The following is a 19,152-nucleotide window of genomic DNA, read 5'->3' as shown; positions in this document are numbered from 1 at the left end:
AAACAAAAATATTTTCTTATGCCTCCTAAAGGATTTTAGTGGCCTGAGATCCCAACTCCTCCAGCCTCACTTCCCATCGTGCCCCATGCCAACTTATCCTCCAAACACAGGGACAGTCTCACCCACACCTTGCTCTTTCATGACAAAGCACCCAGCTCTGCTTCAGAATTTTTCGTAACCAACTGGCACACTCTTGCTTATCCATCAAGAACCCATTTAAGTGGCATCCATCTTCCAAGATACTTCTCCCAGCTCCTACAAATAGAACTCAATGCTCACATACCAATCCACCCACATTCATTTTGCAATGACCTGTTTCTGCCTCCACCTCACTAGGTTATAAGCCCTTCCAAGGAAGGGACCGCACGGTGTTCATTTTTTTTTATCCCCAAAGCCTAGGACAGACCATAAAACTGCTATAGCTCAATTTCATGCCAGAATCAAATACGGGGTAAAAGTGATGCTACTAGACATCTGAGCACCAAACTCCATGCAGTGGAGGCACTGAGGAGGAAGGTCACAAATGCCTTCCTTTCTCCTCTAAACCCCTACCTCCTCACTTCTGCTTACCAAGGTCAAGTGTAGGACCTATGTAAAGAGAAGACTGGGAAATGCCAGATATACCTGGAGATGAAGGAAGGCAAAAGCAGAAGGGGGAGGCAGCGGATGAGACGGTTAGATGGCATCACCAACTCAAAGGACAGGAATTTGAGCAAACTCCAAGAGATAGTGGAGGACAGAGGAGCCTGCAACATGGGCCTGCAAAGCATCAGACATGACTGAGTGACTGAACAAAACAACAACCTGGAGATACAGGGCTGGAACTACGCTTCCTTCCCCAGCAAGGTCCTTTCTGTGGTAATCAAGACTGTAAAGGGGAAGAGCACGCTGAAGAGAAGACTCTGTTCTCTGAACTCTACTCTTAACTCCATCAACAGATACAGAAACACAGTGACATGAGCAATGAGAAGTCGTTTAAAAAGCCACATTCCTTTTTTAACAGGATTGATATTTAAATAATAGGTGACCTCGACTCTATAAACAGAAGAGCTAAATAGCAGATCCCTTTGTAGTTGAATTCCACATACGCTAAACTACCCCCATAAAAAGATTGGAAAAGTAGAAGTAGGAGGAATGCTGAAAATGAGGAAGGGAAGAAAGTGAGAGAAGGTATGAGAAAAACCAAGATGCATGCTGTTCATTTGATTTTAGGGGTTTTATATGTTTTGCATGTTTTAGTCTTATGTTATAGAGATTATTATGTGTGTGTGTGCTCAGTAGGGTCCAACTCTTTGTGACCCCATGGACTGCAGCCTGCCTGGCTCCTCTGTCCATGGGATTTCCCAGGCAAGAATACTGGAGTGGGTTGCCATTTCATTCTCCAGGGGATCTTCCCGACCTAGGGATCAAACCCACATCTATATTGGCAGGTGGATTCTTGACCACTGAGCCACCTGGGAAGCCCATGGAGATTACTAGTGTAGGGTTAATGCAGGAACCAACAATGCAGCCTGCCTCTTAGCCAAGTACTGCAGTAGGAAGAATTCTGCAAGCATTGTTATGTCTTACAAGGCCACTAACAATTATCAAGCAATACAATATTACAAGCAAACACCATATTATGAGAAACGCTAAAATTCTATACCAGCAACTGTAATGATGGCCTAGGCTTTGAATAACAATTCAATTTTAAATCCTTAAAAGCAATGCAGAAGGAGGCTGCAAGCACCAACATCCTCAGAAGAAAATCCCTTAAAGGATTCAATACATGTGGATAAGCCAAAGTCCACCAAGACTTAAAATAATGTTCAAAGGATTCAAGGTGAATATGATACAGTTTAAATAGTTCTGAAAATTTGTATTTTAACTTCTAACAATACACTGACCTCCAGCAGAGTTGTATTTCTCACCCTGCCCCCGCCAAAGAAATATTTAAGTTTTATTTGTTTCCAATGGATTCATCTATGCAACATCCACTCCTTTGTGGATGGAAAAATGTGCCCAAAAAACGCTAGTTATTTTTATAGTTGCCATCCATATGAAATATGTAGCCTCTAAGAGAAAGGGTTTTTTTTCTTTTTTTTAAGAATAGCAAAATGTTCTGCTATGCAAATATAAGCAGATCTTTGTCTATGCAAATGCGGGGCACAGACTTGGATGAGGCAAAGAACTCTGACACCCAGCTCTGAGGCAATGGGACGTTCCAAGAGTTCCCGAGGTTGACAGCTCCTTCTCAGCTAGCCTGAGGGCGCTCACATTGCAATGATTCCGGCCTGGTCACTGTTACCCAGTGATATGTTTTCACTCATTGCTAAAAAAGGCACTCAGTAAAACCAAGGTGCTGGTACCAGTTAACTGCATTTAGACGGCAAGTAGAGGATCTATATGCTGGCAAGAGAAATAAATATAATGATCAAAACTCCTGCCTTCACTCCTCTCAACCCACTACAGTCTGGTTTGGCTCTGAAATTCTTTTCAAGGAGTCTAAATCATCCCCAAATTGCAAGCTCCCCATTGCTTGCACGTGTTCAAGAAATACCACTGAGTATGTAATGCAGACCAGTGACTGTTGACAGAAAGATGAGAGACACAGACTCTCCTTCTAAAAACCTAAGAAACTCACGAGGAAATTGGACACGTAAGTCAATTAATCTACACTGTGCAGTAAGTGATACAAGAGACACATTTATCTTCAAATACTGTAGGAAACTAGAAGCTGCAATGACTCCACTGGTCAGGGAAAAAAACAGGTAAATAATGAAGAAAGAAAGAAAATGGCAATCCCAATTTCATGAATACTTAGAAATACTCAGGCACTGTGTTCTCTGCTTTAAATGCACTATCTTGTTCCATCCCCATGGCAACCCTATGACCTGATGTTATTAAGCCCATTTGACAGACAAGGAAACTAAGGCACACAGATGATGAGGAAGTAGGGCTAGGACTCTCACCCAAATGTATCTAACTTTGAGAATATGGGGCCTTTGAACTAAGTGGTGAAAGACAGGTGGAAAGGGGAGAGGAGAAGAGGAAAAACATTTGGACAATATAAGCAAAGGCAGAGAAGACAGGAAAAATTCACACTTTCAGACTTGCACAACAATGAAATGTTAACTTATTAATTCAGTCACAAATACATATTTTAACAGCATCCTGTATAATAAATAATTCAACAATTATAATACTGTTTTCTTCCACCCTCACATCTCCCAAATCATTTTTACCCAAACTTCCTACACTGTTTTTTCATTACAAGAAACACCTGGGAAGTTGATGCACCACTAATACTCTCTGTCATAGAGGACAATCGTACAACAGTGAGAAGATTATGTCATAGAGAAAACACCTTTTAAAAAGTCCTTAAACTACTCATACTTTGTAAATCAATATCATTACTAAGAGAGTACTCTGAGGAAAAGACGTAAGAATTTGAATATCTGCTGAACAGGTCTTTTCTAAAAGTTTTGTCATTATTGTTTAGTGGGGCAACGGGGACCTGATGTTTGAGCTCATGTAACAAATTAAACCTGGAAACACTTTCAAGATTGTTGAGAAAAACAGATGGAATGTCAAATATAAAGTATGATGGTCTATTTTGACAAAATTATGAGTCTCCTAAAGGGTTATATTTTCATATTAGTAAGTACACTAACAATTCTGTGTATGTTCAGTAGCTCAGTTGTGTCTGACTTTCTGTGACCCCATGGACTGTAGCCTGCCAGGCTCATCTACCCATGGGACTATCGAGGCAACAATACTGGAGTAGATTGCCAAATTTCTTCCTCTAGAGGATCTTCCTGACCCAGAGCTCAAACACGTGTCTTCTGCATTGGAAGGAGGATTCTTTACCACTGAGCCACCTTGGAAGCCCAACAATCCTACCCTCCAGAATCTTTTACCAAAATAGCTGGAATTGTGATTACCCATCACTACCACTAGATGGGATCTCAACTAGGAATCACAAAGACCATCAGTTACCATCTAGTGCTAAAGGGGAGGACAAGTTCTTCTCTCACTAGGGTTTGGAGGGGCAAGTTCTGTTTTTCTTGCCAAAAGGTTACGTTTGGAAAAGACACCAAATACAAGAGGAAAGTAAGCAAGTCTTGCGTCCCTGTTAAAACAAATGATTTCAAGATGCTTAACAGCAGAGAGTCTTTGAACCTGGCTTCATGAGAAAGGTGACTGACATAGAGAAGCTTCAAGGCAAGTTCAAGGGCTTCCTTGAAAGCTCAGTTGGTAAAGAAGCCACATGCAATGCAGGAGACCCTGGTTCGAGTCCTGGGTTGGGAAAATCTGCTGGAGAAAGGATAGGGATCCACTCCAGTATTCTTGGGCTTCCTTTGTGGCTCAGCTGGTAAAAACTCTGCCTGCAACGCAGGAGATCTGGGTTCGATTCCAGCGTTGGGAAGATCCCCTGGAGAAGGGAAAGGCTACCCACTCCATTAGTCTTATCTGGAGAATTCCATGGACTTGAACAGACCATGAGGTCACAAGAGTTGGATACGACTGAGCAACTTTCACTTTTTCCTCTTTCAAGGCAAATTCAGTGAACGTAAAAGAAGTCACTGCAAAGAACAGGTAACATAATGGAAAGTGTGTTTATTCTAGAGAGGGGCAGCCAACTCAAACAGTAGCTCTGTGTAAAAGCAAAAGGCTCAAGTTTCCTCAGGAACTGAAAAATAAAGGAATCCTTCGAAAAGCAGGTCCTCCCCTGAACAAGAAAGTTCCAGAAGAGAAGCCAGCTTTGACATTCTGGGATGGGAGCATCACATCAGAGTGCTGGATGGCTGAGAGTAGCCAGAAACTTCTCAGCAGCCTCTCCAGGTGTGTGATCCATGTAGCGGTGTGTGAGCACACAGCCGCACACAGCCAAGCGCCACAAAGGGAGACTGTTCAGTGACGGGGCGTGCTCCCTTCCTGTCACGAACCTTCGCTAAGTGACAAAGGACACTGGGCTCCACTCTTCACTACCCGGGATACTTCAAACTCACAGAGAGGGAGAAGGAGAGACAAACCCAGAAAACAGACGTACCATAGTGCAGGGCAATAACCCAAGACTAAAGAGGAAATACTAAAGTTAATTTAAAACCATTTGCTTCTGTTTATGTGATTAATCTTTTGAATGTAAAAATGTTAATCTTCTTTACTGATAATCTTTTAAAACAGCACAAACAACTTGTTCCGCAACTCAAAGGAAGCTCATGCAAAATTCAATAGCTCTGCCTGGTTTAGACTGGAGCTGGCAGGATATTCAAATCCTGAGAGGTCAGCTCAGCCTACACAGTGCAGAATATTAGCTCAGCTCCTGAATGCGCCGCTGCCAACTGCTTCTGATTTCTGTTTTACTTCATTTCCTTTGCTGACAGAACCCACACCTAACAAGCACAGCCAATCTTATTAACACTGAAAATTTCCCTCTGTCTCTCCCTGGTCCTCGCTCACTCCTATCCCTCCCAGATCCAAGCTGCTACTAACAGGCTGGAAATCTGGGGACCAGAGCTGCATCTCCTTGAACTAGAAGTCCCGTCCGGGCACAGCCTTTCCCCATCCACAAACCATGCTTCGTCAGGACTCCACCCAGCCATGGCCACTCACTCGCCACTCCGTCTGACGTACCTTTTGGAGGGATCCTTCTGAAGACACAGTGAAAGTAACTTTCTAAAAGACTTGCCGTACTTTTTCATCATCTCCTTGTCCTCTACTCCCGTTTCCAGAGTGGGTGGATCATTTTGCAAAGTCAGCATCAACACCTGAAGCAGAGACAAATGGGAAGACATGATCTCAGGACAGGCACTGCTTGCTACAAAAGAGGTTTTTTTTCAATCAAAGTCTCAAAGACCCTCCTCCAGTAGGTACAAACTAAGTGCTTCCCCGTGATTTTCATTTTCTAGAAAACCTATATTCTAAGTATTCAGTTCCCTTTGCAAATCTGTTCACGGGCCCTTTAACCTTTTTTGTTATTCCATTGACAGAACTTATAAAATCTGCTCCATGTGTTAACATGACCTCCCAAAGGGGCCAGGACAGAGCTTCCTGGGAACTGGTTCTCACACAGCCTGCAGGAGCACATAGCCTCACAGCTCCAGCACCAGCTTAGCGCAGACAGGGGCTCTGAGAAACGGGGCGGTGGAGGGGCAAGAGAGAGGCCCAGAGCAGCAGGGAATGTCCATGTTTACAGGTCATTCCTAAGTAAGGAACTGCCCGTGCTCAAGGCTTCTGTAACACATTACTGGCCTTAAAAATAAATCCACAACATCCCAGGAGGTAACACACGATTTCCTTCTTTTTCTTAATGAGAAAACATACAGAAATACTTAACGGCTTGGCAAAACTAAGACACTGAAAGATAGCCAGGATACAACTAAGTTGCAAAAACCCATAACCAGGACAAAAGGCCATGCTGCTTCTGGAAAAGGACAAAACCAAATAAAAATACAGTTTTCACATCAGAAAGGTTAAAAAAAATTCCACTCTTTCACATTAACGTCAAAACTATTTGCTTAAAAAAAAAAAGTAGACTTTGTAGCAAACTATTGACCTATAAAATGAAAAAAAAACTCATTAATGTGTAAATCAGTCTTAATTTATGCAAATACTATAAAGCCAAGACTCTTTTCAAGTGCTTTCAGATGTAGGAAAAGATGAAGGATTAAAGTGACAGTTGATTGTTTGTAGAGGATAACAGCAATCCAAAGAAAAATGGGAAATCTGTCAGATCTGAAGAAGTCCTACAGGCCTTTAGGCCGGGATCAGCAATGTGATGGATTCAAATGGAAAACACTAAAAAGTAGGGGGAAAAGAAAGACCTAAGAAAAAATAATAGAGAAAAATCAGATAGAAGAAAAGTCTTCACGGTTATTTCAGTGCTTTTTCCCTGAAAGGTCACTTCCATTGTTTAAACCTCAACTTTAAATTTTCAGCTAATAAAATCAGGTGTGTACATGCAATCCCTGAATCTTATCTACATTAAAAATATGTATATTAAATATAGAGAAAACAATGTAATAAACTATGCTACAATTTTAGTAGGGGTTATCTGTGGTTGATGAGATTATGGATGACTATTTATTTGTACTTCAACATTATCTACAACAAGAATGTTGTTAACTTTTTAATCAGTAAATTATTTAACTTTTTTAATCTTCAGTTTTGTTTTTTTAAATTCTCCTAAGCTTTTCCAATAAAATCCTAGAAAAAAGTTGAAACATACATACACCATATTCTCTGTAAAATACCTCCATAATTTCCACTCAAGCTATTTCAGCCTCAAAACAAAATCCAGTTGGATAAAACAATCCTGATACCATCACATCAAAACTAACAGAAATGATGATGTGGGCCAGTTAAAAGAATAACAAAAAAAATCTAAAAATAGTATCCAAATGTACATTAGTTCCTAAAAACCCTGGGCTCCCTTACTTCAGATGAATTACCAACAGGACACCATGAGAACAAGAGTGAAATGTTCTAGATTATGGAAAAGAAAAAAAAAAAGGCCTGAACATCTGGAAATCCATCTGCAAAGATGATATCACTCTAATCTATTTTTAGACTTTTCTTGGGGAGTCAGGGATATTCTACCATAAAGACAGTAATGGCCAGCATTTGTCACAGCTATCAACCTCCATCGGCCAATCTGACCATATTCCTCTGTGCTATGAATGCAAAGCAGGCTTCAAGGCTGGGGACCAGGCTGCTTTTGTTCCACTCTGTCCACTGAGAACATCAAACAACATTTAACTCAGCTGCATCCCTCCATTAATTCTCCTTGGGTCTTAGAAAAAATGACTATGTTAAGGAGAATTAGCGAATGGATTCTGTTAAATCATCCTTCAAACCCGACATATTATTTCCGAGAGTAATTACTTTCATAGGAGGATACTTGTGATAAGGCGCTGCTCCTGTGGCTAGTTCGATGGCAGTTATTCCAAAACTCCACATGTCAGCCTTGAAGTCATAGCCTCTCACCTAAGAACAGAAGCAGGGAAAAAACACAATTATATGGCAGGCATGTTACACGTGATGGGGGGGGGGGGGGGGAGGCTCCATATTACGTCAGAAGTCCACGGTTCCGTGTGCTCAACTTTGATATTACTTTGCAGCAATTGGGAATTAAACCTTACATGATGCATTCTAGTAAAACGTTTGATTTGAATGAAATGTTAGTGTATTAATGATATGTGCAACTGTACTGTGTCAATCAAAACATTATTTTTTTTTTTTTTTTACCTGTTCCATGACTTCAGGAGCCATCCAACACGGGGTGCCAACAAATGTTTTTCTTACTTTATTCCGGGTAACATCACCCCCGGTTGCTAAGAAAGCACTTACCCCAAAATCTGAAAGGGAAAAAAATATCACCCTTATTTTATATAAGACATTATGGCTTACAAATTTTGACTTTATGAACATCTCTATTCCTGGCAGGCCTCATAATGGTGATGGAGTTGTCTCAGTCATATGCCTGGGCACTTCTGCCCCTTGCCACCCCCTATACTTCAGAGTATGCCCTCATCACAGGTCAGCAAGCCCAGTCCAAAAGCTCAGCATATCAAGTTTTATATTTTCTATCAAAAAGGCATCACAAGTCTTAACCAAACATAGAAGTTTGCAGTAAAAATATAAACACTTTCTCAAAGCCCTAAACTAACTATAAAGGATCTTAGCTTTTAGAAAAAGGATCTTAGCTTTTAGCTATGATTCATTTTAGAAAATCGTTTAGAACACTGAAGCCAGTAAAACTAGCATGTGTTTCTTTTTATGTTTTTCTTTTATCATGGTTATTTTCTAGCCTCTTTAATTATACATCATCAATGTTCGGGGAATGGATTTATTTTTTTAAATAAAGGATGAATAATATCCAACTTCCACATGCCCATGCGCTTGCTTGAACAGTGCTCTATAACATTCTAGCCAAAAACATAATGGCAAATCCACAAACCCAGATACATAAAGCCAACATGCCCAGGTTTGTCTACATGTAACAATTAGCACAAACGAAAAGCCCAGTCAGCGAAGATTGGTCTTTTTCCAATGTGTGCTTTCTGGATAATTTTCATAGGTATAGATAGAAAGGTCTGTAGAATGAAATAATACTCTTCTTGATAGCCATCATATATTGGAAGTTCTTCTCATGAAGTGATAAACTAACTAAGCATATTGTGTATGTGTCTGCATTTATACAAAAATGGCTTTATATGCAAAAGTAGAGAGGGAATGTTGCATTGCTGTGCTTAGTCGCTCAGCTGTGTCCAACTCTTTGTAGCCTGCCTGCTCCTCTGTCCATGGGATTTCCCAAGCAAGAATATTGGAGTGAGTTGCCATTTCCTTCTCCAGGGGATATTCCTGATCCAGGGGTCGAACCTGGGTCTCCCACATTGCAGGCAGATTCTTTACCGTCTGAGCTGCCAGGGAAGCCCATATTATTTCTACACATACTGTATTTTCAAAGTGGAGAGAAGTTGAGTGATTTGCTGCTAGTAAGCTTTTTCTAGGTCATGATGCTAACATGGACTTGATCTTAAAATCAGCAGTGCCCACATCTCTTGCCTTTCCTGAATTGGCAGGTGGATTCTTTACTAGTGCAGCATCTGAGAAACTCATAGAGACAGAACATCCAATGATTATTAATTCATGAATTTGTGCTTAGATTTTTACTAATGGTTAAAATTAGTTAATAAGTTAAAGGATCAACTATCTAGAGCTAGTACAGACCTATCAGTAAAAGCCAACTCAAGGCCAGGTAAATAGTAATAAGGGTACCCACTCAATGGACACGAATTTGAGCAAACTCCAGGAAAAAGTGAAGGACAGGGAAGCCCGGCGTGCTACAGTTCAGGGGGGTCACAAAGAGTCGGACAAGACTTAGTGACTGAACAACAACAAATAGTAATAAAACTGGGGGGTCAGTACCTCAAAACACTGTAGCAGATTACACAGTGTGAGCCCCTTCAAACTGCTCTCACATAACTCTCCATAGCTGGGCCCTCTGGTGACTGCCAGGATGACGGCAATTACCAAAGAACATCAAGAACAAACCAAGGTCAAACACTGGCATTTGTGTGAGATCTACATTATTGAGTTATGCAATAACACTGGAACCAGTTCTCTGAGTTGAAATCTGTTGACTATTTCATGTTATTTACATTTAAATGTACTCCACTCCCAACAGGATTACAACTGCAAGTAAAAGGACAAAAATTGACAAAGGGAGTCTTTATTCCAACTGCTACTCTCATGTTAATAGTGAGCAAAAGTATATTCTGAAAATGTCATATACTTTAATTTGCACACATGTGCCAAACTCTATTTTAACTTACATAACAGTCAGAAAAAATAAAACTTTGTGAAAAGAAACCTCTAAAACCCATTGAACCAATCTCTTGCAAGTAGCAGGAGATAACATTCATTCTCTTACAGAAGAGCTAGATGGAGTTATTCATTAGTAAGTATCTACCATATTGGCTATAGGAAGAGACAATATGAGATAAGGCTTTTGAAAATACAAATTTCAACTTCACCTGTATTTCTGAAAAGAAGTTTAAAGTGAATCCAACATTCCATTGTTATTAATTTTGAAATATGATAATATTAAATAAATACATATCATCTGTAAATAATTAAGAATATGGGTAGAAGTTGCTTTAAGGAAAAATAAATTCTTTTCCAGGGAGCTGAAGCAACTCTATACCCAAATAAACATATATCTTCCTAAAAGATACAATCTAGATAAAAATCCATTACTAACATTGATCTTTAATTGCTTAAAAACACCATCTGATTAGACCTTTTAAAAGCTCCAAAAATAGCTGAGAGAGATGTATAGTTGTAATTCATTACTGACAATATCTCTTCAATGTATTTTTCTGATTCACATATGTACTCACAGACTCCACTTAGAACACTCATTTTTAAGTTATAAACAGATCATTAAATGTCTTAAAAGCTCAGAAGAAGAATTCCACAAGCAGAAAACACCAATCCTAACATACGCTCACCCTATGACTGCAGAATCAAGGCACAGTTATACAAGGCCAGTGTATACAGAAAAAGATTTACATGTACTGAGAAAGAGAACTTTTGGACTGAAGTATATCGTACACTTGTGTAAACAGGAAGACAGGTATACTCTGTGTGGACAGCTCACATGAGACAAGTGGAAGGAGGTGACAGAGCACTAACATTGAAGAGCGCCCTTGACGGCTGAGAGAGACCGCTAGACAGCTCAAGGGAGTGGAGCCAGATACACGTGGGTCAGAAACCATGAACATTTCTCTGGCAACGTGGAATCAAAGGCTGCACATAAAGTTCACCAGCCTCCAGGAATAACTGCATCTCAAACCAGAAAGAATGCTGTCATCCTGTTAACAAAAGGTTCTCACGTCTTTTGAATCCACCCATTTCTCTCCTTCCCCACTGTTCTTGCTTTGGTTTAAGCCAAGATTCCTGTGGCTGCCTTCTAACTCACCAGTGGCTTGGCTTTCCCCAGATCTAGCCTCAACCAGGCCCTTCTATGTCACAGACCTGAAGGCTCCTTAGAAGTCTTAAAGGCTCCCTGCTCTCCCAGGATCAAGTTAGAATCCCTCAGCACAACACATTAACTCTGACTGTTCTTTCCTCTCCCACCTCATCTATCACTACTCCCACATTACGACCTTGAGCCTGTGAGTGCTTGCTAAGTCACTTCAGTTATGTCCCACTCTGTGTGACCCTATGGACCATAGCCCACCAGGCTCCCCTGTCCATGGGATTCTCCAGGCAAGAATACTGGAGTGGGTTGCTATACCCTCCTGCATATGGTCTTCTCGAGCCAGAGATCAAACCCAAGTCTCTTAAGTCTACCTGCGTTGGCAGACGGGTTCTTTACCACTGGCGCCACCTGGGAAGTCTAGCCTTGAGCCCAGCCCTCCAAAACCACCTACTTTTAATTGCCTGAACCCACCACCATCCTTACCCTCAGCGGTGCAGCCTTTGCACTTGGATGATGCCTTTGCCTCTGCATCATCATCTCGACACAACTTCCCTCCACGAAGGGCAGGACCATCAGCAGAGGACACTCTGCTGGGCCTCATTAATGACAGAACCATCTTCAGCATCCTAGCTCTTCGTGCCACAGGGCTTTTCCACAGCTTCTCCATTTACTAGGAGTGGCTGGTTTAATATGCATTCATCACCTTTGCCTAAGTTGTGACGTACAACTTCGGTGACTTTGGGAATTGGTGTGTTTTGATATGTGAACGCTTCTGAGCCCTAGGGAGGATCTGCAGGGTTTTGGGGTGCCAATACCTGATCTAGAAAGAGGCAGAGCTGTCAGGAAACAGCACAGCTCTAAGCGACCAGGTACAGGATAGATAAGTGGTTAGACCAAACACTAAGCTATTCCCCAACTGTGTGACTCAAGCAAGGCACTTTATCTTTCTGGATCTCTGTTTTCAGGCTTCTTGGTAACGCTTGTTTTTACATCATTTTCACGTTTATAACACTCCCCTATTCCTTTTTTACCATGGATAAAAATACTGTAAAATAATTGTTAGGTAGATCAATAAGCTACTGTTCTCTGCCTTTTAACTGGGCCGAGGGGAAAGGCATTAATGAATTTACAGTGGTAAATATAAAATATAAGAAGGTGATGCTGCCACTTCTCTGGCTGTCCAGTGGTCAAGACCCCACACTTCCACTGCAGGGTGCACAGGTTCGACCCCTGGACCCCGTTTGGGGAACTAGGGTCCCACACGCCACTCAGGCAAAGGGGAAAAAAAGGAAGGCAAAGCTTCCTGACCTTGAGAGAACCACCATCAAGGAGGGAGAAGGAGGGAGAAGACACGAGACAGGGTAACGCGGAGAATCGAAGGCTCTGCTCTGCTGTGTAAGCGCAGAGGAGCGAGGTTCCTGACAGTCAGGCAAGTCTCCATCTTAAAGCGGGCCTTGGACCTGGCCTTGGAGACGAGTCTGAGATCTGGACAGACGAGCCCAAAAGGAAATGACATTCCAGACAAAGCAGCAATGAGCAAAGAGCAAGTGTTGAGCCAAGAAGAAAAACTGTCCGACAGCTGCACGGCTCAAAAACCCGAACACCCACAGGAGCCCGGGCAGGAATAGGAGGAGGGGAGAGGGTCCTGAAAACCACCAGCATGATCTCAGTGATGAAAGGCACTTGATACCTCTCAGTGGAGGAGGACATTAGGAAGTCCAGGGCCCTTCCCAGGAGCCGATTCTCAGTGTCTTCTAAATCAAGCCTCGACTATCCAGCTGGAGAAGCAAGTTGTCACAGAGGAAAAGGGCCCCCATTTTCCCAGAAAAAGCAAAACATCACAATCTCAATATATTAATAAAATCTCTTGTTTTTGCTGTTACTGACCACAAGTTCAGTATAATTTAAAAAAAAAAAAGATGGGAAAGTAAAAAAAAGCAATTCTGTCTGCCTGATTTAGCCTGCAAGACTTATCTGCCAGGGACTTCCCTGGTGGCTCAGTGGTAAAGAATCCACCTGCCAATGCAGGAGACACGGGTTCGATCCCTGATTCAGGAAGATCCCAGATGACAAAGGGCAACTGACCCCGTGAGCCACGATTACTGAGCCTGCGCTCGACAGCCTAAGAGCCGCAACTACTGAAGCAAGCGTGCCCTGGAGCTCGTGCTCCACAACACAAAGCCACAATCAGAAGCCTGAGCACGCAACTAGAGTATCCCTTGCTCTCCACAACTACAGAAAAGCCCACGCAGCAAAAAAGATCCAGTGCAGCCATAAATAAATAAAATTTTTAAAAAAACGAATCTGCTGATTGTGTTATGTTTAAAATTTACCCAAAATACTTCAGTATACACCATGCAATGCTATATTTGTGGTACTGCAACCCAGGTGGTCGACTGGCATTCTGAGCCCAGGGTCTGGCAGCACTTGACTCAGGATGCCAGAGGCAGCTGTTAGAATTATTTTTGTTATCCATATCTAAGTATAGATGAGTAGAGGCCAGGTGAATGCCCAAAAGGGGCTATCGTTGGGGAAAACAGTCACCTGTTGACAGGCATGATGCATGTTAGAAACAGGTTTCCACTGGTGAAAGTCAAAGTAGTGAGCACAGGGAGAGTGGGTAAAATATTTCAGATATACTCTCCATCTCACATGAACAGAAAGCAAGCATCCAGCCTGGCCCACGTGTAGCCTACACCCCTAACCAGTTTCCTGTCTAGTTAGATTCTAGATGCCAAGTACAAGCATACAAAGACACTGCATCTAGAATGCTGGTGTGTCTGCTTCAGGTAAATTTTCCATTCACCCAGGAAGCCAGAGAACAGGAATCTCCTTGATCCTACGGAATAAACTGTGAGAACCCTTTAGGGTTCTTGCTTGCTAACGAATGGCAAAATTTGGTCTGAAACTTCATTTCCTTAAAACCTGGGAGTGACATTATGGGTGAGAAGCCCACCAGAACCTACCCCTAACATTTATAATACCTGCTAACATCTGCAAAAGGGAACCTGAGCTGAGCATTTAAAAAAAAAAAAAAATTAAAAAGGCTAATTCCATTCCACACTTGGCGAGAGAGTAATGGAATCCACATTTGATAGCTCAGAGCTTCCTAAAATGTATTCAAAATGGGTTGCAACTAATACTGACCCCTGCAGATCTCCCAGGGGCTGGCTGGGAGTTTGAGGCAGTGGGAGTCACAGTAGCTAGCAGGGCCCTGGAACCTCTCTCTCCTCGGGGTCTGGAAAAGCCCAGAGGCACTGAGCTTATCAAAGAGCCCAACCACACAGTCGGAGTTCTCGGTATGGGAAACTGCTTGATCCAGTTACCACCCAAGACTACTGTTGCTTTCTCTCCAGTCAAGAGGAGAACTGGAGAAAAGTAACCCCGCAGGGATGTTCAGGAAAGGAGAAAGACTGGACACAGAGAAGACCACAGGCACTGCCCAAGAATAAAGTCAACAGGGTCTATATCTGAACAGAGACACTGTCACAGGAAAGGATGAGACAAATTCTCAACAAAATGTGATAATTTAATGAGTATTGGAACTGAAAAAAAGGAAAAAATAAAAAACATGAAATGACTTGCCAATGATCATGCAGCAAGTTATTGAAGGTCTGAACAAAATGCACAGTCCTTCACAGAGGAGATTTAGCCACACAGCCCCAGGCTCCTTTGTGGGAAAACTCAGTATATTCTTCAGTACCAAAAAGAAAATATAAAAAAGGAATAATGGGGTTAATACTGAACAACGTCTGAGCTCATCCCTAAGGAAAAATCTAGTTGTGATTATCCAACATAGAAAAACTAGTTTGAGGCTTTCTGGTTAATCCTGAATGTCATATTTAGATCATCAAAAACAATCGCATCATAATTTTGTTTGATTCCAGTTTTGTTTTTATTTTTCTCACGACAGACTCAAAACTTTAGTCCTGAAACTGCAATGTACTTCTAAACACCCAGGACCATTTTCAGGGCTGCCAGCATCCAGTCTTCATGAGTCTCACAGGTTTCGAAATACCACCAACATTGGTGAATAAAGAACATACAAAGAAGCACATTGGGATTTAAATTATGCAAAATATAGTAATGAGTATAATACAGAATTTAGAAATATTTTCTTAATTGTTAGGAATTGCATGGACAGTTGTTTTGTTTTAAACAACGTATTTAGTTTTGTATATTGTTTTTTTATTGGGTTGGCCAAAAGTTCCTTTGGTTTTAAAGTAAAAATAAGACATTTTTCAGTGTCACTAAAAACTTTATTGAACAATGAACTCATTGTTTTGTTACACTATCTTCTGCCATTTTCCAGGCAACTTCATAATTTCATCTTCCCACAACTTTTTATTATTTTGAGCAAAGAACTGTTCCAGGTATCTTTTACAGTCTTCTAGGGGACTGAATTTTTTCTCCATTAAGAGAATTTTGTAAAGACCAAAATAAATGGAAATCTGAAGGTGCAATATCCGGTGAATACGGTGGATGAATCAGAACTTCCCAGCCAAGCTGTAACAGTTTTTGCCTAGTCGTCAAAGAAACATGCAGTCTTACATTATCCTGATGGAAGATTATGTATTATCTGTTGACTAATGCTGAATGTTTTTCATCAAGTGTCACTTTCAGTTGACCTAATTGAGAGCAGTACTTGCTGGAATTAATCTTGTTTGATTTTCCAGAAGGAGTTCACAATAGAGGACTCTTTCAATCCCACCATATACGCAACATCACATTCTTTGGATGAAGACTGGCCTTTGGTGTGGTTGTTGGTGGTTCATTTCACTTACCCCATCATCTTCTGCTCCTCATTACTGTACAGTATCCACTTCTTAATGCTGTCACAATTTGTTTTAAAAATGGAACATTTTCTTCACATTTAAGTAGAGAATCATATGCGGAAATATGGTCAAGAAGGTTTTTTTCACTTAGCTTATGTGGAACCCAAACAAAAGGATGAACATAACCAAGCTGGTGCAAATGATTTTCAACACTTCATTTGGATATTTTGAGTATGTTGGCTATCTCCCATATGATATAATGTTGATTTTTTTTTTCAGAAAATTAACATCTTGACTTGATCACTATCAGCTTCAACTGGTCTACCCAACAGTGAAGCATCATCTAGCAAGAAATCTCCAACATAAAACTTTTGCAAACCACTTTTGACATATTTGATCAGTCACAGTACCTTAGCCATCACTGCACAAATCTTTCTTGTCTTCATTTCAGCTGCATTTTTACCTCTCTTGAAATAATAAAGCATAATATGCTGAAAATGTTGCTATTTTTATTTCACCTTCAATGTTAAAATGGCTAGACAAAAGTTCAATTTTGGTTAAGTTTTTTATTTTTAATACACACTGATATAACAGCAGTCACAATACAAGCTAACAAAATTGTTTCAAATGAAGTTAAAGACAAGGCACTCCTAGAGCCATCTTATGGAAAAGAACGAATGCTTTGGCCAACCCAATAGTAAAACGTGTGTCAATGGTGCAGTGCCCCATCTATGTTCAGGAAGCCTTGGGTAAGCATAATCATGTCCAACTGGAGTGGCTATAGCTTTAATTTTACAGAGCCTTGATTTAAACACAATACCAATCTTCTAGTGAGAGCTAACATGGGGAAAATATGACATTAAATAGAGTGACTATTACATGATCTAAACAACATGAATAGAAAAATTATGTTAAACGCATCATCCTCTCTTTGCCAGTAACTCCAAGGTGCCCTTTCCACCCTCTGATTTTCTTGATGAGAGTAAAAACACAGATCAGAGTAAGTGAAGGCTTTAGCAATTACAGAATCAGAGGCATGCCTTCTCCAACAGCAAATCCAATTGTCTTTCTGAAGCACTGCTCTGATCACAGCACTAACTAAACTCTCCCCCTACAAGGCATCCGAAGTAAAACACAGCAAAATCCTGAGACATAATTCATCCTGCATGTGGAAGCCAACAGTTTTCCAGCATTGTTCCCTTCTGACTGCGACACTTACCCCATTATCACACCCTTGAGCACAGCGCTTTTCACATTTTTAACTGCCCAAATTACTGTTTCTCAATTTTATTTTTTTTAATGTATAATTAAACCCAGCCTTTTCTACCAGTTTTTCTGCTTGCTTTATTTCTGTTTGTAAATTCAATAGGAACAACTTTTCACTCTCCTGGAGGTGTGCCACCTTCAGAGCGTCATCAGACCTCCAGGAACTAAAAGCCAAGTCGGTGTGGAAACAGAGGGGGAAGCAGGGGGTGCCAAGGGAAGCATCGCCTCATGCCTGCTGGGAATCCCTGAAACCAGGCAGGAGAAAGTGCGGGTCAGCATGGATGCAGACAGGAAGAGAGGATGCCTCAAAATCCTCCAGGGGATGCAGCACCTCCGGGTGTAGCACTTGACAAATCCAGGGCAAGAAGCAGAGCCCAGAGCCCAGGGGGCCAAGGCAGGATATGGCAAGACCTACATTCACAGTGGCCGCCAACATTCACTGGGCTGGTTTCCTTCTTGAAATAATGCCACTCTGCTCAAAGGCAACATTTTCTAACAGTGGTGTTTCACTGGACCTTGAGTATAAGCATAACTAAGTTAGAGGCCAAATAGTGACACGCCTGGTGAGGAATACATGACCCCTGCTCAGAGGCACACCATGGAAACCTGATGATTCCCAGTGAGTCCCCATCAAGGACCCCGAAACTACAGGGAAGAGTAAAGGCACCAAGGGGGGGCACCGTGAGTAGGGAGGAGCCACATTTCTACCCTGAAAAGGTACTTTGGAATCAAACAGGCCTGTGTGTGATGCCATTTACACTCCCTGCTCATCCATTTAACTTCTCTGAGCAACAGTTACACAAGTTGTACAATGAGGGGCACAGAACACGTGTAGTAGTTTCTTCAGAATATGAGTCCTTGGCAGCATCCACTGCTGGCTGCCTAACCAACATCCACACCCTGCTCTCTACCAGCATCCTGATCAATCGTACAAGAGCTAAGTTCATCATGGAGTCTGGTCTGAGGGTCTGCCCTAGTTCTGGCCCATGGGATCCAAGGGGAATATGGTACAGACCCTTGTGGAAAAATGTTCTGCCTGAATACAGAACCACCCTACAAAGGCTCCTGTCCTTGTCACATGAGGATGTGCAGAACAAAAAGTAGGAAAGAACCCATGACCTCTGTGCTACCCATGGGCTTCTGCACCAACCCTGAAACTGACTAATGTTACATTGATCGTTAAATGTCTGTATTGCTCCATTCCCTGACAGTCAAGCACTCTGGTATTTGTACCCAAAGGCTACCTCATTCTTACAATCCCCTGTCTTTCTCCAGCCCAGTCATGTTTATTCAAACTTCCTGGCTGCTATGGGTTAACCATTGCATCAGAGGCCAAAATCAATGCAATCCCCAAATGGACTTGGTAAAAATCAGCAAGAAAACAATTTAGCACACAGTGCAATTTTAGAGTTTTAAACAGTTCCAGCATTAAGCATGGCTTTTAATGCCAGAGGCACAAATCAAAACAAATAAATGCACAGGCGTCTCAAGGGGAGAAAAACATACTGCAAGAAGTGCCTAATTCACTTTTTGCCAATAGTTTCTGTTTGGGGCTATGCTTACATAAATGTTCCAGAAATGGAACAATATACTTCTAGGAAAACAGAAGTGAGACAAATCTTCAACATTCTTGCCTAGATT

The 19,152-nt window shown here is 41.5% G+C and overlaps 1 protein-coding gene across 2 annotated transcripts in view; it reads right to left on the bottom strand.

Moving 5' to 3' along the window:
* The window catches only part of STK39 (serine/threonine kinase 39), a 310,739-nt gene that overhangs the window by 186,171 nt on the left and 105,416 nt on the right, over positions 1-19,152 (bottom strand). For both annotated transcript variants that reach the window (XR_011490963.1, XM_070476097.1), the window contains exons 6-8: positions 8,230-8,339; positions 7,867-7,968; positions 5,617-5,750 (exon numbers count right to left, since the gene is read on the bottom strand). Coding sequence is in view for 1 of the 2 variants with exons in the window: in XM_070476097.1 (XP_070332198.1) it covers positions 5,617-5,750; positions 7,867-7,968; positions 8,230-8,339 (346 nt within the window). In the remaining variant the exon portion in view is untranslated. The remainder of the gene's footprint in view (positions 1-5,616; positions 5,751-7,866; positions 7,969-8,229; positions 8,340-19,152) is intronic.

This window comes from Odocoileus virginianus, chromosome 13 (genome assembly GCF_023699985.2).
Source record: "Odocoileus virginianus isolate 20LAN1187 ecotype Illinois chromosome 13, Ovbor_1.2, whole genome shotgun sequence".
Lineage (NCBI taxonomy): Eukaryota > Metazoa > Chordata > Mammalia > Artiodactyla > Cervidae > Odocoileus > Odocoileus virginianus.
The sequence above is the reverse complement of the archived record's forward strand: the minus strand, read 5'-3'. Positions and strand labels throughout refer to the sequence as shown.